The following is a 24,558-nucleotide window of genomic DNA, read 5'->3' on the forward strand; positions in this document are numbered from 1 at the left end:
AGCTAGTTTATAAATAAAATCTTTAAAATAAATAAATAAATAAAGCCATGGTCCTCCCAACCCTGCTACACGCCTGCGAAACGTGGATTATCTACAGACATCACTCAACTCCTGGAATGATTCCATCTGTGTTGCCTCCGAAAAATCCTGCAAATCTCTTGGGAAAACAAGTGGATAAACGTCAGTGTGCTGGAAGAAGAAAAGACCACCAGTATTGAAGTGATGCTCCTACGACATCAACTCCTCTGGATTGGTCACGTTGTCCAAATGTTTGATAACCGTCTCCTAAAGCAGTTACTATACTCCCAACTCAGAATGGGACATGTAATGTTGGTGGATAGGAAAAGAGATTTAAAGATGGGCTTAAAGCAAACCTTAAAAACAGTGGCATAGACACCGAGAACTGGGAAGCGTGGCCCTTGAGCGCACTAGCTGGATGTCAGCTGTGACCTACAAGAAGCACTGCCTGAATATCAAGGAAAAAGTGGGCGCAGATCACAGGAGCTGTCTTCATAGACCTGTCAGAAGCTTATGAAACTGTGAACCACCACCTCCTCCTGAGAAAAATGTATAATATCACAAAGGAATACCACCTCACTCGCCTCATAGGAAACCTGCTACAAAACAGGAGCTATTTTGTTGAGTTCCAGGGCCAGAGAAGCAGATGGCGGAAACAGAAGAATGGCCTGCCTCAGGGAAGCATGCTTGCCCCATCCATGTTCAACATCTACACAAATGCCAGAAGGGACAGAGAGCTTCATCTATGCTGATGATCGTGCCATCAGTGAAGACATCTCCCCTTGCGCTATGCTACTCTGTTGCTGAGTATGCATGCCCGGTGTGGAACACATCTCACCACACTAAAACAGTGGATGTGGCTCTTAATGAGGCATGCCACATTATCACGGGGTGTCTGCGCCCTACACCACTGGAGAAATTACACTGTCTAGCCGGTATTGCACCACCTGACGTCTGCCGGGAAGTTGCAGCCAATAGTGAAAGGACCAAGGTAGAGATATCTCCAGCTCATCCCTTGTTTGGGTATCAGCCAGCAAGTCAACAACTTAAATCAAGAAATAGATTTCTAAGATCTACAGAGACACTCGCTGGAACACCCCAGCAAGCAAGAGTCCAAAGGTGGCAGGCTCAAACCCAGAACCTCAAGCCATGGCTGATACCAAATGAGAGACTCCCCCCTGGGCACACAGAAAACTGGGCGACTTGGAAGGCACTGAACAGACTGCGCTCTGGCACCACGAGATGCAGAGCCAACCTTAAGAAATGGGACCACAAAAAGTGGAATCCACAACATGCAAGTGTGGAGGAGAGCAAACCACTGACCACCTGCTGCAATGCAACCTGAGCCCTGCTACATGCACAATGGAGGACCTCCTTGCAGCAACACCAGAGGCACTCCAAGTGGTCAGATACTGGTCAAAGGACATTTAATCAGCTACCAAGCTTGCAAACTGTGTTTTGTTTGCTTGTTTGTTAAAAAATGCAATGCATCTGTTTGGTCTGCTCCTGACACAATAATTTTTTTTGAGAAACTGCAAGTTGCTTCTTGTGTGAGAGAATTGGCCATCTGCAAGGACGTTACCCAGGGGACGCCTGGATGATTTGATGTTTTTATCATCCTTGTGGGATGCTTCTCTCACATCCCCGCATGAGGAGCTGGAGTCGATAGAGCGAGCTCATCCGCCTCTCCCTGGATTCGAACCTGCGACTTGTCGGTCTTCAGTCCTGCCGGCACAGGGGTTTAACCCACTGCGCCACCGGGGGCTCCGACACAATAAATAAATAGCTGTGACCAGCCACGTTGTCCGGATGCCCGACCACCGTCTCCCAAAGCAGTTGCTCTATTCTGAACTCGAGAACAGAAAACAGAATGTTGGTGGACAGGAAAAGAGATTTAAAGATGGGCTCAAAGCCAACCTTAAAAACTCTGGCATAGACACTGAGAACTGGGAAGCCCTGGCCCTTGAGCGCTCCAACTGGAAGTCAGCTGTGACCTGCAGTGCTGCAGAATTTGAAGAGGCTTGAATGGAGGGTGAAAGGGAGAAACGTGCCAAGAGGAAGGCACATCAAACCAACCCTGACCGGGACTGCCTTCCACCTTGAAATTGCAGAAGGACATGCGGAACAAGAATAGAGCTCCACAGCTACCTACGGACCCACTGTCAAGACACTACACTTGGAGGATCATCATCCTTGCTCTATGAGGGATCACCTAAGTATACTTGACTCAATCAGTTTCCCCAGTTTTTTGTAGTAAAATTAGGCACCTTGGCTTATATTCGGGTCGGCTTATACTCAAGTATATACGGTAAGCAAAACTTTGTAGATATGGGGATCGTACTCTATTGACTTTCAGTTTGAATGAGGGTTACTGTGGAACTTCTTTGGGATGTTCTGTCTCTGCTCTTTTATCCCTCTGTGATAAAGTAGGCTTTCTAGCTTTAATAAATCATCCACCTGTTTTAAATATTTCATCCTCCCCACTTCGTGGACATTTCAGACAAAGACAGGATGTTCGGGAGACACTAAAAGTGTTGAAAAGATTAATGACGAATACGGTAGTTGCTTACAGAGATCCCTTTTCCATCCGTAATTCCATTTGGGCTATTCTTTCAGTATTGCTTTACTCCCAGGATCAAGGGTTAAGCCTTTTGCTTACATTGAAAAGATTGAACGGAGTAAAGAGAGAGACATAGGAGTGAGACCAGTAAGCAAAGGTCAGGTAAATTATGGCAGAGAGATTGATGCATTATATATTGGGAAACTCGGGTTATTCAGAGCCTAGAGTTTATTTTTAGTACACAAAAAGCTTTAGACTGCGATGGGTTCATGAACCAAACTGGTACAAATGGGGATAAATATATATCAAGAGTTGCAGTGTTTTTGGTCTGCATGATTTCCCTCCATGCTTGCATCTGAAGTATTGACATTAATGGTCCACGCCTTGGTTATATCCAAACTGGACTATTGCAATGCACTCTATGTGGGGCTGACCTTGAAGACGGCCCGGAAGTTTGAAATGCTACAACGGGTGGTAGCCAGGCTCCTTACTGGAGCAGTGACGGCACATCAGGCCCCACTTGTATGTGAATGTACAGTTGAATTGTTTGGTTACCTAGGATGAGGAAAGAAACCAATAGCCAGACAACAAGAGATCGAGAACAACAACCTCCATGAACCCTTTACATCTACTGAACTGGACATGGCTCTCAATTAATGTAAGAATGGCAAAGCAGCTGGCTTGGATGATCTACGGATGGAACAAATCAAGAACTTTGGCCCAAAAGCAAGGCACTGGCTACTGGAGCTGATGAACAACTGCACTGCATCCTGTCAGATCCCCAAAATCTGGAGGAAAGCAAGAGTCATCGCCATCTTGAAGCCAGGCAAAGACCGTAATGATCCAAAAAGCTACAGACCAATCTACCTGCTGTGCCACCTCTACAAAGTTCTGGAGAGACTTAATCTGCATAGAATTATGGAAAAAATAGACCCCTGTCTGATTCCACAGCAACCTGGCTTCAGGAAAGGCAAAAGCTGCACATCGCAAGTGCTGAACCTGACTCAGCACATAGAAGATGGCTTTGAAAAGCAGCAGATTACAGGAGCTGTCTTCATAGACCTATCAGCGGCTTATGATACTGTGAACCACCGCCTCTTCCTGAGGAAAACGTATAATATCACAAAGGACGACCACCTCACCCGTCTCATAGGAAACCTGCTACAAAACAGGAGCTTTTTTGTTGAGTTCCAGGGCCAGAGAAGCAGATGGCGGAAACAGAAGAACAGCCAGCCTCAGGGGAGCGTGCTCACTCCATCCATGTTCAGCATCTACACAAATGACCAGCCACTGCCAGAAGGGACAGAGAGCTTCATCTATGCTGATGATCCTGCCATCACCGCTCAAGCAGGGAGCTTTGAGATGGTTGAACAGAAGCTCTCCAAAGCTCTAGATGCTCTTACCGCCTACTACAGGGAAAACCAGCTGATCCCTAATCTATCTAAAACACAAACATGTGCTTTTCATCGCAAGAACAGACAAGCATCCTGAGCTCTGAGGATGACCTGGGAAGGAATCCCACTGGAGCATTGCAGCGCACTCAAATACCTGGGAGTCACTCTGGACCGTGCCCTGACCTACAAGAAGCACTGCCTGAATATCAAGCAAAAAGTGGGTGCTAGAAACAATATCATACGAAGGCTGACTGGCACAACCTGAGGATCACAACCAGACACAGTGAAGACATCCGCCCTTGCGCTATGCTATTCTGTTGCTGAGTATGCATGCCCAGTGTGGAACACATCTCACCACGCTAAAACAGTGGATGTGGCTGTTAATGAAACATGCCGCATTATCACGGGGTGTCTGCGCCCTACACCACTGGAGAAATGACACAGTGGTTTCCCTGACATCCGCCGGGACGTAGCAGCCAATAGTGAAAGGACCAAGGCAGAGACATCTCCAGCTCATCCCCTGTTTGGGTATCAGCCAGCACATCAATGACCGAAATCAAGACATAGTTTTCTAAGATCTACAGAGACACTCGCTGGAACACCCCAGCAAGCGAGAGTCCAAAAGTGGCAGGCTCCAACCCAGAACCTCAACCAATGGCTGATACCAAATGAGAGACACAGCCCTGGGCACACAGAAAACTAGGCGACTTGGAAGGCGCTGAACAGACTGCGCTCAGGCACCATGAGATGCAGAGCCAACCACAAAGTGGAATCCACGACATGCGAATGTGGAAAAGTGTGGAGAAGAACAAACCACTAACCACCTGCTGCAATGCAACCTGAGTCCCACCACATGCACAATGGAGGACATCCTTGCAGCAACACCAGAGGCACTCCAAGTGGCCCGGTACTGGTCAAAGGACATTTAATCAGCTACCAAGCTTGCAAACTTTGTGTTTTGTTTATTTGTTTGTTAAAAAATGCAATGCAACTGTTTGGTCTGTCTGTTTGTAAAAAAATGTTAAAATGTAATACAATTTTCTGGTTGATACTGACATGATAAATAAATACCCCTGACAGATGGCCATCCAGCCTCTGCTTAAAAGCTTCCAAAGATGGATCCTCCACCACACTCCAGGGCAGAGAGTTCCACTGCTGAACAGCTCTCACAGTCAGGAAGTTCTTCCTAATGTTCAGATGGAATCTCCTCTCTTGTAGTTTGAAGCCATTGTTCCGTGTCCTAGTTTCCATGTAAGCAGAAAACAAGCTTGCTCCCTCCTCCCTATGACTTCCTCTCACATATTTATACATGGCTATCATGTCTCAGCCTTCTCTTGTCCAGGCCAAAAATGCTCTTTAAGCCGCTCTTCATAGGGCTTGTTCTCCAGGCCCTTGATCATTTTAGGAGAGGGACTAGGGGCGTCCCCTTATGTCAGATGCAAAAGGAACTCATATTATTGAAAAATATCAAGTCAATATCCAAATAGAGCTACATAGCCTCACTTTTTAGCAACTTCCTGGCCTCCATAGTTGCCCGCTCCCATCCTTTAACACAAATATTACCAACTACTGCAGCCTCTATGCAGTGAATGGGATATTCAAGGCAACAGAATTAGGCCCCAGAAGATTATCAAACAACAAGATTTTTGCTTGCCTGGAGAGAAATGCATGCGGAATCATTCTGCCTCTGAGTTTCTTTTTCTGAGATTTTGCGCAAAAACAGAAAAAAAGAGAAAAATACAGTAGTCTGTCCGGTAAAGGGCACAGTCGGATACTGAATACCACAAAGAGATACACTCCCCACAAATGGCCACATACCTACGAGCAAAGCACATGAGCCCAAGAAGTTAAGGACGGCATGCTATGGAATGGAGCAAAGGAGTACAAATCGTACCATCTTGTCAGGACATAAGTTTCCTTCTCTGAATCAAAGGTATACAACAGAGCTCTCTTACACACTGTATAGGCAATTATATGATGCAAAAGAGTATCTTCATCCATTAGGATCACAAATATAACAACAACAACATGTCGAACACTTCCCAATTGTCTAGGACTGTGTGATCTATTGCCGAATAATGCGTGCATATCTCAGTAAGGTGGCCTTTTGCAGCTGGCAGACGGCAATCTTGTCCACGCCGATTGTGTTTAAGTGCAGGCCAAGGTCTTCAGGTACTGCACCCAATGTGCCGATCACCACTGGGACCACCTTTACTGGTTTGTGCCAGAGTCTTTGCAGTTCGATCTTTAAATCCTCATATCGTGCCATCTTTTCCAGTTGTTTCTCCTCAATCCTGCTGTCACATCATTGCAACATCGACAATCCATACTTTGTTTTTTGACACGATTGTGAAGTCAGGAGTGTTGTGCTCCAAAACTCTGTCTGTTTGAATCCGCAAGTCCCAGAGTAGTTTGACGTGTTCATTCTCTGTAACTTTTTCCGGCTTGTGATCCCACCTGTTCGACTCATCTTGTTGTGTTTCAAATAATAATAATAATAATAATAATAATAATAATAATAATAATAATAATAATGACTCTAGCACAAGCCAGTCAAGGTGGTCCCAGTGGTGATCAGCACACTGAGTGCAGTGCCTAAAGACCTTGGCCTGCACTTAAAAACAATCAGCGCTGTCAAAATTGCCATCTATCAGCTGCAAATGCCATCCTACTTGGATCTGCACACATTATTCGCTGATACATCACACAGTCCTAGACACTTGGGAAGTGTCCGACATGTGATCCAATTCAACAGCCAGCAGTGTCTGCTGTGGATTCATCTTGTTGTGTTTCTAAAATAATAATAATAATAATAATAATAATAATAATAATAATAATAGAAGACTCTGGCACAAGCCAGTCAAGGTGGTCCCAGTGGTGATCAGCACACGGAATGCTGTGCCTAAAGATCTTGGCCTGCACTTTAAAACAATCAGCGCTGTCAACATTGACATCTATCATCTGCAAACACAACCACACTTGGATCTGCACACATTATTTGCCAATACATCACACAATCCTAGACACTTGAGAAGCATCCGACGTGGGTTCGAATACAAAAGCCAGCATAGTGATTTTGTTTGCTGTGGACTCATCTTGTTATGTATCTAATAATAATAATAATAATAATAATAATAATAATAATAATAATAGAAGACTCTGGCACAAGCCAGTCAAGCTTGTCCCAGTGGTGATCGGCACACTGAGTGCAGTGCCTAAAGACCTTGGCCTGCACTTAAAAACAATCGGCACTGTCAAAATTGCCATCTATCAGCTGCAAACACCACCCTACTCGGATCTGAACACATTCTTCACTGATACATCACACAGTCCTAGACACTTGGGAAGTGTCCAACGTGCGTTCGAATACAAAAGCCAACATAGTATTTTGTTTGCTGTGGACTCATCTTGTTATGTATCTAATAATAATAATAATAATAATAATAATAATAATAATAGACTCTGGCACAAACCAGGAAAGGTGGTCCCGGTGGTGATAGGCACACTGAGTGCAGTGCCTAAAGACCTTGGCCTGCACTTAAAAACAATCAGTGCTGTCAAAATTGCCATCTATCAGCTACAAACGCCACCCTACTCAGATCTGCACACATTATTTGCCAATACATCACATAGTCCTAGATACTTGGGAAGTGTCCGACGTGGGTTCAAATACAAAAGCCAGCATAGTGATCTTGTTTACTGTGGACTCATCTTGTTATGTATCTAATAATAATAATAATAATAATAATAATAATAATAACAACAACAACTATAACAACAACAAAAACTATAAAGAGAAACAACTGGAAAAGCTGACACGATATGAGGATTTAAAAATCGAACTTCAAAGACTCTGGCACAAACCAGTAAAGGTGGTCCCAGTGGTGATCGGCACACTGAATGGAGTGCCTAAAGACCTTGGCATGCACTTAAAAACAATTGGCGCTATCAAAATTGCCATCTATTAGCTGCAAGCACCACCCTACTTGGATCTGAACACATTCTTCACCGATACATTACACAGTCCTAGACACTTGGGAAGCGTCCAACGCGGGTTCGAATACAAAAGCCAGCATAGTGATCTTGTTTGCTGTGGACTCATCTTGTTATGTATCTGATAATAATAGTAGTAGTAGTAGTAATAATAATAATAATAATAATAATAATAGAAGACTCTGGCACAAACCAGGAAAGGTGGTCCCAGTGGTGATAGGCACACAGAGTGCAGTGCCTAAAGACTTTGGTCTGCACTTAAAAACAATCAGCGCTGTCATTTGTAGGGTGGCTACAAATGCCACCCTACTTGGATCTGCACACATTATTCGCTGATACATCACACAGTCCTAGACCCTTGGGAAGTGTCCGACGTGGGTTCAAATACAAAAGTGATCTTGTTTGCTGTGTACTGATCATGTTATGTACCTAATAATAATAATAATAGTAAGAGACTCTGGCACAAACCGGTCAAGGTGGTCCCAGTGGTGATCAGCACACTGAGTGCAGTGCCCAAAGACCTTGGCCTGCACTTAAAAAAAATTGGTGCTGACTAAATTACCATCTGTCAGCTGCAAAAAGCCACCCGACTGGGATCTGAACGCATTATTCACCAATACATCACACAGTCCTAGACACTTGGGAAGTGTCCGACGTGTGATCCGATGCAACAGCCAGCTTACTGATCTCATTTGCAGTGCACCAATCTTGTTATATATTTAATAATACTAATTATTATTATTATTTAATAATTATTATTATTGAATTATTAATAATTTAATTATTATTGATAATATTTATTTTAAAAAATTTAAAACTTTTATCTTCTCACCTCCATAGAGGGACTCAGACCGGCTGATAATAATAATTAATAATAATAATAATAATAATAATAAATTATTAATATTTTATTATTATTATTATTATTATTATTATTATTATTATTTATTTATAATTTGCCATCTCTCCTCGAAGGGACTCAGGGCAGTTGATAAAAGTAGCAAAAATCACAAACATTAAATGCCCAAAATGCCCAAAGAGATGTACTCTAATTTCACACACGAATCTCTGTGCATTGATATATAATATGCATCCAGGGTTTAAGTTAATGACAAGGGGAAAGAGGCTTTCCTCTCCCTACAACCACTTACAACCCAAACTTTAGAGGGATAGGGACAGATTTTTGAGCCTGACCCAAAGATTCTTAACTGATCCAACTTGCAGATCAAGGTACGAGAGATTTCAGACCCTATTTAAATCTCAAGATTACGGGTATATGGTATGTTGGCTCCAAGTTTCACACTTGCCCATGGGAACAAAATCATGTGCTCTTCTTCACAGCTTTGTGTAGGCTGAGAATAAAAAGGCAGCAGGTGTCTAAACATACATACACCTGTATTGTCGCATGCTTTCATGGCCGGAATCACTGGGTTGTTGTAGGTTTTTTCGGGCTATATGGCCATGTTCTAGAGGCATTCTCTCCTGTTGTAAAACAAGGACATCTAATCGCCTCTCAACAAAAGATTGCCCCAGGCACTGCCAGACCATCAAATGCTAATCAAGGTGGTCAGTTGAAACATTCACACATAGCACCAGCAGACAAGAGTTCTTTGTCCCACCCTGGTCATTCCACAGATATATAAACCCTTTTTCCTAGTTCCAACAGACCTCACTGCCTCTGAGGATGCTTGCCATAGATGCAGGTGAAACGTCAGGAGAGAATGCCTCTAGACCTTGGCCATATAGCCCGAAAAAACCTACAACAACCCAATTATTATTATTATTCTCTCCTGACGTTTCACCTGCATCTATGGCAGGCATCCTCAGAGGATTTGGTGCTGGTAATTGACTTTAATTATATATATATATATATATATATATATATATATATATTAGGGCTGGGCGGTTTCGTTCGTTAATTTCGTAATTAGTTATTAATTCGTATTTAAATTAGCTTACGACCAGATATTGAGCCATTTTGGAATAGTGTGAGGAGTTAAATAGATTCGAAACAATTTTTCAATTTATTTCGTAATTGTTTCGAAATTGTTTCAAAATTGTTTCGAAATTGTTTCGTAATTATTTTCGCATGTCTGGTGCAAGTTTTATAGTTGTTGTTTGTTTTATCACACCAACAGTCAACAACAGAGGGAGAGGGAAGCTTCAGAAGTTCCCATTTGGAGGTTTTTTCAGCATATTTTTAGCACATTTGGAGGGTTTTTTTTAGCATATTGCGCAATCGCGTCCACCATTAACGAATCAATTCGAAATTTACAAAATTTCATATATTTCGAAATTTTTAAAAGGAAAATTTCGGAATTCTTTAAAGAAACGAAACGTGATGGACCCCTTAAAAACGAATCGAGTTTAGAAACAATTTTTTCCGTGGTTACCCAGCCCTAATATATATGTATATACCAGTATATATAAAGGTAAAGGTTTTCCCCTGACATGAAGCCCAGTCGTGTCTGACTCTGGGGTGTGGTGCTCATCTCCATTCCTAAGCCAAAGAGCCAGCGTTGACCATAGACACCTCCAAGGTCATGTGGCTGGTTGATTTACCTTCCCGCCGGAGTGGTACCTATTGATCTACTCACATTAAGAGGTGGCCCTAGGTAATTTTCAATGGTAAACAAATTATTATTATTATTATTATTATTATTATTATTATTATTATTATTCAGCCCGGAAAACTCTTAACAACCCAATGGAAACCTTGCACGAGCATCAGGGGCTTATTTGAGACAAGTGCCCCATTCCTTTCCCCTCTTTCTGTCCGACCCTACCCAATAATCCCCTCTGTCTGGATTGTGCCAATCCTTTCCGTGGCCAAACACAGCTCCTGCCTCAATCTTCGGCACTTCGGCGCACTATGGAAATAATCCACTTGCCATTCCTTTGGTGAGGTTTCCTCCAATTCCCCGCCCCTCACCCTATTGAGTCTCCATGGCAATTGTTACTCAGTGTATACATTTCGGGGAGAAGCAATGCCGTAGCATGGGAGGAAGCTTTACGGAGAGAGGGATGAGCATCACTTGTCCTTTTCCCACCCTTACAACCTCCGGGATGCAACTTGCGAGAGGTCATCGTGCCTCCTTTCTGTCTCCATGCACCTGTTCTGTTGTCTTTGCACGTTGGCCCAACATCATGGCATCTAGCAGCATCGCCAACCCAATTCCTACCTCTCCTTTCCCCCCCTTTCCATGATTTCTCCCCAAAATGACTGGAATAGGCTGCTAGATGCGGCAGTGCAAGGACTCAAAACAAAAATAGGTAGGATCAATTGTCAGAGATGCCAAAGCAGAAAGCTCAATATTCCGAAAAGGGAGGAGTACAAGGAGGCGGTAGGCATACATACACACAAATATACACACACACACACACATCATGACCCATTTTGCATCATTCGTACTTGGTCACCCACCAGTTTGTCGGATGTATTGTCAAATGCTTTCATGGCCAGAATCACTGGCTTGTTCTGAGTTTCTATAGCCATGTTCCAGAAGCATTCTCTCCTGACGTTTCGCCTGCATCTATGGCAGGCATCCTCAGAGGTTGCTAGGTGTTGGTGCTGGAAATTGACTGTAATTATTATCGATATAAATAATAAATAAAGGAGCCCCCGGTGGCACAGTGGGTTAAACCGCTGTGCCGGCAGGACTGAAGACCGACAGGTCGCAGGTTCGAATCCGGGGAGAGGTGGATGAGCTCCCTCTATCAGCTCCAGCTCCTCATGTGGGGACATGAGAGAAGCCTCCCACAAGGATGATAAAGCATCAAATCATCCAGGAGTCCCCTGGGCAACGTCCTTGCAGACGGCCAATTCTCTCACACCAGAAGCGACTTGCAGTTTCTCAGGTCACTCCTGACACGACAAAAAAAATCTATATAAATAAAAATGTAATGCTCGTTTGTGGGATTCACAGAACTCAAAAACTGGACGAATTGGACACCAAATTTGGAAACAAGACACCTAACAACCCAATGTATTTCCTTCACTCAAAAAAATTGATTTTGTCATTTGGGAGTTGTAGTTGCTGGGATTTATAGTTCACCAACAACCAAAGAGCATTCTGAACCCCACCAACGATGGAATTGAACCAAACTTGGCACACAGCTCTCCCATGACCAACAGAAAATACTGGAAGGGTTTGGTGGGCAGTGTCCTTTGGTTTTGGAGTTGTAGTTGCTGGGATTTATAGTTCACCAACAACCAAAGAGCATTCTGAACCCCACCAGCGATGGAATTGAACCAAACTAGGCACATAGTTCGCCCATGACCAACAGAAAAAACTGGAAGGATTGGGTTGGCAGTGTCCTTTGGAGTTGTAGTTCACCTACATCCAGAGATCACTGTGGACTGAAACAATGATGGATCTGGACCAAACTCTACACAAATATTCAATATGCCCAAATGTGAACACTGGTAGAGTTTGGGGAAAATAGAATCTTGACATTTGGGAGTTGTAGTTGCTGGGATTTATAGTTTACCCACAATCAAAGAGCATTCTGAATCCCACCAACGATAGAATTGGGCCAAACTCCCCACACACAACCCCCATGTGGGCCACAGCAACACATGGTAGGGGACGGCTAGTATGTATATATATTAAAACGTAAAGGTTTTCCCCTGACATGAAGCCCAGTCATATCTGACTCTGGGGGGTGGTGCTCATCCCCATTTCTAAGCCAAAGAGCCAGAGTTGTCCATAGACACCTCCAAGGTCATGTGGCCGGCATGACTGCATGGAGCACCCTTACTTTACCGCCGGAGCGGTACCTATTGATCTACTCACATTCACATGTTTTCGAACTGCTAGGTTGGCAGGAGCTGGGGCTAATAGTGGAAGCTCACACCACTCATCGGATTCGAACCTGCGACCTGTCGGTCAACAAGCTCAGCAGGTCAGTGCTTTAACCCACTGCGTCATTGGTGGCTCTATGTGTATGTATGTATGTATACACACACACACACACACACACAAGGTAGTGAGGTGTGTTGGCTCTATGTGTATGTATGTATACACACACACACACACACACAAGGTTGTGAGGTGTGTTGGAAACTCAGAAAATTGGGTGTATATCTCTGTACAATGTCCAGGGTGGGAGAAAGGAGTCTTGTCTTGGGAATGTTTTAACTGGCCACCTTGGTTAGCATTTAATGGCCCTGCAGTTTCAAGGTCTGGCTTCTTACTGCCTGGGGGAATCCTTTGTTGGGAGGTGAAATTGTCCAAGCATGTGGACAATTTCAACAGAAAGGACGAAACCATGAAAATGAACAAAATCTGGAGTTGTGAATGTTTCAATTGGCCACCTTGCTTAGCATTTAATGGCCCTGCAGTTTCAAGATCTGGCTTCTTACTACCTGGGGAATCCTTTGTTGGGAGGTGAAATTGTCCAAGCATGTGGACAATTTCAACAGAAAGAACAAAACCATGAAAATGAACAAAACCTGGAGGTGTGAATGTTTCAACTGGCCACCTTGATTAGCATTTAATGGTCCTGCAGTTTGAAGGTCTGGCTTCTTACTGCCCGGGGGAATCCTTTGTTGGGAGGTGAAATTGTCCAAGCATGTGGACAATTTCAACAGAAAGGAAGAAACCATGAAAATGAACAAAATCTGACTACCAGTATTTAAAAAAATTCTTAAAATCATAACAGTAAATAAAGAACAACACTCAGAATACAGGGGAAATCCAGACAAGAATCGATCAGGGCCAGCTAATCACCTCCCAACTAAGAGGGCAGTAAGAAGTCACGCCATTAAATGCTAGGCTACTAAATGCTAATCAATTGCAACATTCACACCTACCTCAAACAGCTCTCCCAACCTCTGAGGATGCCTGCCATAGATGCAGGCGAAATATCAGAAGAGAATGCTTCTGGAACATGGCCATACAGCCCAGAAAACTCACAACAAACCAGACAAGAGTTCTTTCTCCCACACTCGTCATTCCACAGATATATAAACCCCATTTTCCTCATTTCCAACAGACCTCACAACCTCTGAGGATGCCTGCCACAGATGCAGGTGATACGTCAGGAGAGAATGCTTCTGGATGCAGGGAGATTTTGGACTTTGTGCAAACTGGCCAATAATCGCCGGAGACAAAAAAGGGGGCAGACAATAGTACTCCATCTCACGTTCTCTCTCTCACACACACACACACATACATGCATAGATGTAAAGACCGCACAACTCAGTTGGGATTATGACGACCGCACACTGTACCCCACACATCCAATGCCCAAAACACATGCTCTCATCTCCACAGAGCCACAGAAGAGTAGCCCTTCCGAACTGTTGTCGGAAAACACCGCAGTGTTACAAACCATATCTAAGTAGTCTGTGTATGGTAGGAAAAGGATGGTGTCGGTTCCCCTCCTTCTTTAAGAAAAACCCCATAATAATTATTAATAATTATTAATAATAATAATTATTAAGACTGTTGTGTTGTCGAAGGTTTTCGTGGCCAAAATAACTGGGTTGCTGTGCATTTTGGGGGCTGTATGGCTATGTCCCAGAAGCATTGTCATCACTATCATGGTTGTGTTTAATGGAATGTTTATTATATTATATTATATTATATTATATTATATTATATTATATTATATTTTTAATGTCATTTTAATCATGTTGTTGTTGTCTGTTGTATATGCTTTGAATTTATTGCTGTATTATGTTGTCCAGGCCTGGCCCCATGTAAGCCGCTCCGAGTCCCCATTGGGGAGATGGTGGTGGGGTAGAAACAATTATTATTATTATTATTATTATTATTATTATTATTATTGTCGAAGGCTTTCATGGCCGGAATCACTGGGTTGTTTTAGTTTTTTCGGGCTATATGGCCATGGTCTAGAGGCATTCTCTCCTGACATTTCGCCTGCATCTATGGCAAGCATCCTCAGAGGTAGTGAGGTCTGTTGGAACTAGGAAAATGGGTTTATATATCTGTAGAGAGACCAGGGTGGGACAAAGGACTCTTGTCTGCTGGAGCTAGGTGTGAATGTTGCAACTGACCACCTTGATTAGCATATAATGGCCTGACAGTGCCTGGAGCAAACGATCGTTGAGAGGTGATTGCTAATCAAGGTGGTCAGTTGAAACATTCACACCTAGCTCCAAAAGACAAGAGTTCTTTGTCCCACCCTGGTCATTCCACAGATATATCACACCTATCACACCTATCTCAAACAGATCTCAGCCTCTGAGGATGCCTGTCATAGCTGCAAATGAAATGTCAGGAGAGAATGCTTCTGGAACATAGCCATACAGCTCAGGAATGTTGGGAGGTGAAATTGTCCAAGCATGTGTGGACAATTTCAACAGAAAGGAAGAAACCATGACAATGAACAAAATCTGGAGGTGTGAATGTTTCAAGTGGCCACCTTGATTAGCATTTAATGGCCCTGCAGTTCCAAGGTCTGGCTTCTTACTGCCTGGGGGAATCCTTTGTTGGGAGGTGAAATTGTCCAAGCATGTGGACAATTTCAACAGAAAGGACGAAACCATGAAAATGGACACAATCTGGAGGTGTCAATGTTTCCATTGGCCACCTTGATTAGCATTTAATAGCCCTGCAGTTCCAAGGCCTGGCTTCTTACTGCATGGGGGAATCCTTTGTTGGGAGGTGAAATTGTCCAAGCATGTGGACAATTCAACAGAAAGGAAGAAACCATGAAAATGAACAAAATCTGGCTATTTAAAAAAAAATCTTAAAATCATCACATTAAATAAAGAACAACACTCAGAAAACAGAGGAAATCCAGACAAGAATCGATCAGGGCCAGCTAATCACCTCCCAACAAGGAGGGCAGTAAGAAGTCAAGCCATTAAATGCTAGGCTATTAAATGCTAATCAATTGCAACATTCAGTCCTACCTCAAACAGATCTCCCAACCTCTGAGGGTGCCTGCCCTAGGGGGAATCCTTTGTTGGGAGGTGAAATTGTCCAACCATGTGGACAATTTCAACAGAAAGGAAGACACCATGAAAATGAACAAAATCTGGAGGTGTTAATGTTTCAATTAGCCACCTTGATTAGCATTTAATGGCCCTGCAGTTTCAAGGTCCGGCTTCTTACTGCCTGGGGGAATCCTTTGTTGGGAGGTGAAATTGTCCAAGCATGTGGACAATTTCGACAAAAAGGACGAAACCATGAAAATGAACAAAATCTGGAGGTGTGCATGTTTCAATTGGCCACCTTGATTAGCATTTAATGGCCCTGCAGTTGCAAGGTCTGGCTTCTTACTGCCTTAGATGCAGGCGAAATATCAGGAGAGAATGCTTCTGGAACATGGCCATACAGCTCAGAAAACTCACAACAAACCAGACAAGAATTCTTTCTCCCACACTCATCATTCCACAGATATATAAAACCCATATTCCTCGTTTCCAACAGACCCCACAACCTCTGAGGATGCCTGTCATAGATGCAGGCGAAATATCGGGAGAGAATGCTTCTGGAACATAGCCACCTTGATTAGCATTTAATGGCCCTGCAGTTTCAAGGTCTGGCTTCTTAATGGCCCTCGACCTCTGAGGATGCCTGCCATAGATGTGGGCGAAACATCAGGAGAGAATGCTTCTGGAACATGGCCATACAGCCCAGAAAACTCACAACAAACCAGACAAGAATTCTTTCTCCCACACTCATCATTCCACAGATATATAAAACCCATATTCCTCGTTTCCAACAGACCCCACAACATCTGAGGATGCCTGTCATAGATGCAGGCGAAGTATCAGGAGAGAATGCTTCTGGAACATAGCCACCTTGATTAGCATTTAATGGCCCTGCAGTTTCAAGGTCTGGCTTCTTAATGACCCTCGACCTCGGAGGATGCCTGCCATAGATGTGGGCGAAACATCAGGAGAGAATGCTTCTGGAACATAGCCATACAGCCCGGAAAATGCACAGCAACCGTATTAAGGCTGTACAAGACAAGGTGAGATGGGAAGGGAGACTTCAGAGAAATGGTCTGTCTTGCTCCCCAAAATACACACACACACACACACACACACACACAATAAAAGGTCAGACAGCAAGTGCAGATTGAGAAGACAAAGGCGAGACTCTGGAGAAAAGGGTGGACTGACATGAAGACAAAAGGGTTGTTTACAGAGGGTGGTCGGCAAAAGAATTGGTACCCAGAATGCGAAATCGTCTCCGAGTGGCTTACCTTTAGAGGCATCTTTCTCTTCTTTCGTCTTGATCACCTTCCCACTCATAGATCCCAGCTTGGTCGTAAAAATCCCCCCTAAGAGACCTCGTGGGCAAGCGGTCTGGATTTGCAGGAAAAACCAGAGAAATGGAGAGAGAAAAAGGATGGAGCCCGGAGAAAAGGGTGGTCTTGCCTTCCTTGCCTTTGCTTCCTTCTTTCTCTTTTTTCCCAGGGAAAATAAAGAAAAGGGGGCTGGAAAGGGAGAGTCCCAAAAATCCTAGAACAGAAGAGAGAAGGAAGGGAGAGGGGATGAATGAATCAATCGCAACGGAATTGGTCTTTTGTGTGTATGTGGTGCAGAAGGATGCTCAGCTAAGGATGCTCGGCGAAGGACGCAAAGCCCACCAAAGCATGGATGGGGCTGCAGCCGCTTGCTACTATTACTACTCCCTGCTTCTTCTTTGTTACTATCTCCCTCCCCTGCTCAGGTTGCTTTGTGAAGAGGGGACATCCGCAGAATGTCCCCCCCTTTGGCAAAAAAAAAAACCCCAAAAAGATGCAGAGTGTTGTCTTCCCCGGCTCTGGGTGGCCACCAATGTGGTCTCCCCTCCTCTCGTTCACTCCAAAGGAGGAGGAAGAGGAGGGGAGATGGTGATGATGATGCTGGGAGACCACCACCCCAGGGAGCTTAACCCTCCTCCGCACGGCACATGCTCCAGATGCACAACCGCACACGGCACACACCCTTTTGGTCCAAGGATGGAGGCACAATCTCCTCCCCTGTTCCTCCTCCTGTGTGTGTGTGGGGGGGGGGGGAGGAATCGTCAAAGGAGGTCCTCCATGCGGGGTTGCAACACTGCAGGGCTGTGAGAACATTTTTGCAGGATTTTCTTTTGAAAATCCAAGAGATGCCACCGAAGGATCTCCAAGTGGGACAAAGCCGTCCTTAGGTGAAGTCAGAACTAACTACCTGTTGAGGTGTGAAGGTGGAAGACCGTGCACTATAGAATCATAGTAGGCTTTCTAGATTTAATAAATAATAATAATAATAATAATAATATAAATGCTTGCCATACATGCAGGCAAAACGTCAGGAGAGAATGCCTCTAGACCAGTGTTTCTCAACCTGGGGGTCGGGACCCCTGTGGGGGTCGCGAGGGGGTGTCAGAGGGGTCACCAAAGACCATCAGAAAACATAGTATTTTCTGTTGGCCATGGGGCTTCTGTGTGGGAAGCTTGGCCCCATTCTATCATTGGTGGGGTTCAGAATGCTATTTCATTGTGGGTGAACTATAAATCCCAACAACTACAACTCCCAAATGGCAAGGTCTATTTTCTCCAAACTCTACCACTGTTCACATTTGGGGATATTGAGTATTTGTGCCAAGTTTGATCCAGATCCATCATTGCTTGAGTCCACAGTCTGGATATAGGTGAACTACAACTCCAAAAACTCAAGGTCAATGTCCACCAGACCTTCCCAGAATTTTCTCTTGGTCATGGGAATTCTGTGTGCCATGTTTGATTCAATTCCATCATTGGTGGAGTTCAGAAGGCTCTTTGATTTAAGGCGAACTATAAATCACAGCAACTCCAGCATTCCCAAATGACAAAATCAATCCCCCGCCAACCCCACCAGTATTCAAATTTTGGGCGTATCGGGTATTTGTGCCAAATGTGGTCCAGTGACTGAAAATCTATCCTGCATATCTGATATTTACATTACAATTCAAAGCAGTAGCAAAATTATAGTTGTGAAGTAGCAACAAAAATAATGTTATGGTTGGGGGTCACCACAACATGAGGAACTGTATTAAGGGGTCGCGACATTAGCAAGGTTGAGAACCACTGCTCTAGACCATGGCCATATAGCCCGAAAAAAATGAAATGTGCCCCAAAAGCAAGCTCAACCAGGAATTCAACACAGCCCTATTCTCACTCTTTTCACTTTCCTACCCAGCCCCAACTTTGTAACAAATCCCCAAATAAAGATGAATGAAATTGCAACTTTTTGACTCTCTAGCTTGATACTTTGTGTCTCTTCTTGCCTGAAACTATCCCAGTGCATGAAACTAACCCTTTTCCAGGCCGTGGGAGACTACAGGCCTGCCCGGGATGTCTTCCTGGCGTTCCGGGGAGACCAAATCTGCACTCCGCCAAACCGCGGATACTGAGTATCCCCTTTGGGGACCCAGTATCCGCGAGATGGCGAATCGCCTCCATTTTGATGGCATATTTTTCCTAGCTTGATTCTAATACTATCTGCTGTCTCGCTTTTTTGCATTTTGGGCTTCTACGCCCGGGGAATAACCTTTTTATTTTAAAGAATATAATTTCGAGGGAAACAGCTGATTCTGTCAAAAGCTGGCTCCGTTGTAGCTGCGCTACTCTGTTCTGCCATTCCATCGCCTCCACCAAACCCCTGCCCCTGAAGACTTGGTGTGGCTATCCCATGAGGCTCTCAGGGAAGAGCCTGGCCCCGAGGCCCCAGTCCTTGGAGGGAATTGTAGTTTCCCAAGGACCTAAGGCAAACCCAATCTCGGGCGCTGCGGGGATCCCCTCCCTGACTCAGTGGAAATCATCAAGCTTCCTTTGTAGTTGTTGGACTTTCTTCAATTCCCTTTTGACTCAAAAGAACTCGTCTTCACTTCTGAACTTCCCCAGTATGAACTATGGACACATGTTTTAAATAAAATTATTATTTTTAATCAATTTCTCTTTGGTGGGGTCTTAGGGTCCCTCCTCCTAGGGAAGACCCTCCTAAAGCTCCTATCAGCTTCAGTAGGCTTTCTGTTGTTGTTCATTTATTCAGTCGTCTCCGACTCTTCGTGACCTCATGGACCAGCCTACGCCAGAGCTCCCTGTCGGCCGTTACCACCCCCAGCTCCCTCAAGGTCAGTCCAGTCACTTCAAGGATGCCATCCATCCATCTTGCCCTTGGTCGGCCCCTCTTCCTTTTGCCTTCCACTTTCCCCAGCATCATTGTCTTCTCTAGGCTTTGCTGTCTCCTCATGACTTTGTCTCTAGTATCTTTCCCTCCAGTGAGCAGTCGGGCTTTATTTCGTGGAGGATGGACTGGTTGGATCTTCTCGCAGTCCAAGGCACTCTCAGCACTTTCCTCCAACACCACAGTTCAAAAGCATCTCTCTTCCTTCGCTCAGCCTTCCCTAAGGTCCAGCTCTCACATCCGTAGGTGACTACAGGGAAGACCATGGCTTTGACTAGGCAATGGATCTTTGTTGCCAGTTTGATGTCTCTACTCTTCACTATTTTATCGAGACTGGACATTGCTCTCCTCCCAAGAAGGAAGCGTCTTCTGATTTCCTGGCTACAGTCTGCATCTGCAGTAATCTTTGCACCTAGAAATACAAAGTCTGTCATGGCCTCCACGGTTTCTCCCTCTATTTTCCAGTTGTCAATCATTCTTGTTGCCATAATCTTGGTTTTTTTGACGTTTAGCTGCAACCCGGCTTTTGCGCTTTCTTCTTTCACCTTGATTAGAAGGCTCCTCAGCTCTTCCTCACTTTCGGCCATCAGAGTGGTGTCATCTGCATATCTGAGGTTGTTAATGTTTCTTCCAGCAATTTTCACCCCAGCCTTGCATTCATCCAGCCCCGCACATCCTCGCATGATGTGTTCTGCATACAAGTTAATAAGGTTGGGGGAGAGGATGCAGCCTTGCCGTACGCCTTTCCCAATCTTGAACCAGTCTGTTGTTCCGTGGTCAGTTCTGACTGTTGCTACTTGGTCCTTGTACAGATTCCTCAGGAGAGAGGGAAGGGGGCTTGGTATGCCCATCCCACCAAGAACTTGCCACAATTTATTATGATCCACACAGTCAAAGGCTTTAGAGTAGTCAATGAAGCAGAAGTAGATGTTTTTCTGAAACTCCCTGCCTTTCTCCATTATCCAGCGGATATTGGCAATCTGGTCTCTCGTTCCTCTGCCTTTTCTAAACCCGTTTTGTATTACTGTTGTTATTGTTTCATTGTTGTATTGTGGGCTCGGACTCATGTAAGCCACAACGGGTCCTTTGGGGAGATGGAGCGGAGTACAAATAAATTATTATTATTATTATTATTATTATTATTATTATTTATTAAGGCTTTCTAGCTTTAATAAATAATAATAATAATAATAATAATAATAATAATAATAATAATTTATTTGTACCCCGCTCCATCTCCCCAAGGGACTCGTTGTGGCTTACATGAGTCCGAGCCCACAATACAACAATGAAACAATAACAACAGTAATACAAAACGATAAAACTCTCAAAAAATAAGCAATAAACATGAACAATAACACAACGCATTTAAAAACCTATGGCTGGGCCAAATGTAATAATTAAAAATTTAAAAAATAATGCTGGGCATGACAAGGTAACATATAACTAGGATAGAAGTTTGGAGTGGGATGAAATATGCAGACAAACCTAGATCACTAATAAAGTGCATTTAGGGACATATTGCTGGGAGTTTCCTTATTCTGGGAAGGCACATTGAAACAACCACGTTTTCAGGCTCCTCCTGAAGACTGCCAGAGTTGGGGCATTCCTAATGTCCTTGGGGAATGAGTTCCGGAGTTGAGGGGCCATCACCGAGAAGGCTCTCTCCCTTGTCCCCACCAATCGCGTTTGCGATGGTGGTGGGAGCGCAAGCAGGGCCTCTCCAGATGATCAAAGAGATCATGTGGGTTCGTACACAGAGATGCGGTCACGCAGGCATCATCCACCTGTTTTAAATATTTCATCCTCTCCACTTCGTGGACATTTCAAACAAAGACAAGATGTTTGGGAGACACCATGCTCTCTAGGATAGACTACTGCAACGCACTCTACGTGGGGTTGCCTTTGAAGACTGCTCGGAAGCTTCAAATAGTCCAACGAGAGGCAGTCAGGTTAATAACTGGGACAGCATACAGGGAGCATACAACTCCCATGTTACGCCAGCTCCACTGGCTGCCAGTTTGCTACCGGGCACAATTCAAAGTGCTGGCTTTGGCCTATAAAGCCCTAAACGGCCCGGCCCAAATTACCTGTCCGAACGCATCTCCCCCTATGAACCATCGCGGAGATTAAGATCCTCCGGGGAGGCAGAGGCGGCCCTAGGTAATTTTCAACGGTAAGCAAACAGTATTTTGCCCCCCCCCCCCCGCCCCCCAAATCAATCACTGATATATATTTTCTGTTCGTCGTGGGAGTTCTGTGTGCCATATTTGGTTCAATTCCATCATTGGTGGAGTTCAGAATGCTCTTTGATTGTAGGTCAACTATACATCCCAGTAACTACAACTCGCATGTGTCAAGGTCTATTTTCCCCCAAGAGCAACTCAAGAGCGCCCCTGGGCAAAATCAACTATACTGTGAATGCTTACTTTGCGTAATGGGTTGAGCCACCCCTGCCAGAGGCGGCCCTAGGTAATTTTCAATGATAAACAAACAGTATTTTGCCCCCCCCCTCCCCCCCCCCCCCCCCCACCAATCACTGATATATATTTTCTGTTAGTCATGGGAGTTCTGTGTGCCATGTTTGGTTCAATTCCATCATTGGTACTGTGCTGTCGCGTGCTGGGCCTATAGCAATTGGCTTTTGAACAGGACGTGCTCTTTGTGCCCAGCGGGAAGCCGGGGTGCCTCAGCTGAGAGGCTGTAAAGATTTTCCTATACAAAAGTCTTTAGATGCTTGAAAAGTTTAACAAAGTCCTTTATTATTGCTTAGATCTTCAACAATTCAAACAAACACTTCTCAGATCTTCAACAAGTCAAACAAATCCTTCTTAACTTGCCCAAATGGATAGGTGACTGGCTTCATGAACTGTTTCTTTTCTTTTAAGAGGAAAACCTTTTTAACCCCTCCCAGGCAATCTACTTTCTATGCTTGCTGGTGTGGGCTCTACTCCCGGCTCCAATTGCTTCTGGTTACTCGAGTAGACCTACCAGCCAAGGCTTTGTAGATTCTCCAGCTGGAGTTCTTTTGGATCTTTTCCACAAAAGATGTGGAGCTGTTTCCTCCGAATGCTGTGAGAAGCGAAGCTTGTCTACAGATGGAGCTGATCCACGTCCTGTAGCTAAGCTTTCCACTATAAGACTGAACTAAAAATGGTTCCCTTTCCCTCCCAGAGCCCTGGAAAAAGGGGTGGAACCAAAACTTAACAATGATAGACAGGTCATTGGCCCTATAATTCCAAACCAAGGGAAGCCACCTTATTGCAAAATGCATGGAACCTTGGAATATATGCAAACACTCAATAGAAAGAAAATGAAGCTGAAGCTCCTGGTACAGCCATGCCAGTACAGGTGGAGTTCAGAATGCTCTTAGATTGTAGGTGAACTATACATCCCAGTAACTACAACTCGCATATGTCAAGGTCCATTTTCCCCCAAGGGTCCAAATTGGGTCCAGTGAATGAAAATACATCCTGTGTGCTGTCGCCCACTGGGCCTATGACAATGTCTGTTTACAGGACGTGCTTTCTATATGCCCAACGGGACGCCGGGGTGCCTCAGCTAAAGGGTCCCATAGGTTTCCCAACACAAAGTTCTGTAGAGGCTCAAAATAGGTTCAACAAAGTTCTTTATTAAGGCTTAAATCTTCGAACAAATGAATAAATGCTTTATAATCTTGAAAAACTCGTAGCTTTCTCAATCTGCCGACAAGGGACAGGCAACTGCTTGATAAACTGTTCCTATCTTCTTTAGGGAAACCTTCCGACCCTCCTTGGGCAATCTTTCTTAACCCTGCTGGCGTGAGGCCCCAACTCCCGACTCCAAGCTGCGTTATGGATAGCCTGAGTGGTCCCTTACCAGGCAATGGTTGCTGTAGATCTGCCAAGCTGGTGTCCTGTAGATTTCCCTACGAAGGCCGTGGAACCATTCCTTTATTTTCCAGCAAAAGCTGGCTGTATTCCCCCAGCAAAGCTGTGGAACTGAAACTTTACTCCCCAGCAAAGCTGGCTGTAGATCTGTTTCTTTAACCCCTCAGTAGAGCTGTATGGGTTTTCCTTTCCCCCCAGCAAAGCTGTAAGAAGTGAAGCTTTTTGCAGGTGGGGCAGAGAAAGCCCACACGTCCTGCTGTAAGGCTCCAAACTGTGAGACTGAACTAAAAGTTCCCTTTTCTCCCCAAACCTGGGGAAAGGGGCGGATCTAAAGGCTCTAACGATGATTGATAGGTTGTTGGCCCTATGACTGCAAGTGATGCAATCCAGAGCAGGAAACGAGGCCCTAAGATAACTATCCACCACACTTGACTGTGAAAAAACAATCCTTTTTATTGAAGAAAAATGGTTACAAAATAAAGGAAAAATGCAAGTCAAATGCCACAGCAAAATCAGCAAACATGAATTTAAATGGACAAAAACAAAACCCAAAGCCACACTGTAAAATACTGGAACCTGTTAGCAATCCACTAACGGTACTTGATATCC

The 24,558-nt window shown here is 44.3% G+C and overlaps 1 protein-coding gene across 4 annotated transcripts in view; it reads right to left on the minus strand.

Moving 5' to 3' along the window:
* Positions 1 to 24,558, minus strand: part of FGF13 (fibroblast growth factor 13) — a 385,345-nt gene that overhangs the window by 338,750 nt on the left and 22,037 nt on the right. For 3 of the 4 annotated variants that reach the window (XM_067471654.1, XM_060756434.2, XM_067471653.1), the window contains exon 1: positions 17,152 to 17,864. In XM_067471654.1, coding sequence (XP_067327755.1) covers positions 17,152 to 17,200 — 49 coding nt within the window. In that variant the 5' untranslated portion in view covers positions 17,201 to 17,864. Of the gene's footprint in view, positions 1 to 17,151; positions 17,865 to 24,558 lie in introns of those variants that run through there. The other variant, XM_060756433.2, reaches the window with a different exon arrangement.

The sequence above is a fragment of the Anolis sagrei genome, chromosome 10 (assembly GCF_037176765.1).
Source record: "Anolis sagrei isolate rAnoSag1 chromosome 10, rAnoSag1.mat, whole genome shotgun sequence".
Taxonomy (NCBI): Eukaryota; Metazoa; Chordata; class Lepidosauria; order Squamata; family Dactyloidae; genus Anolis; species Anolis sagrei.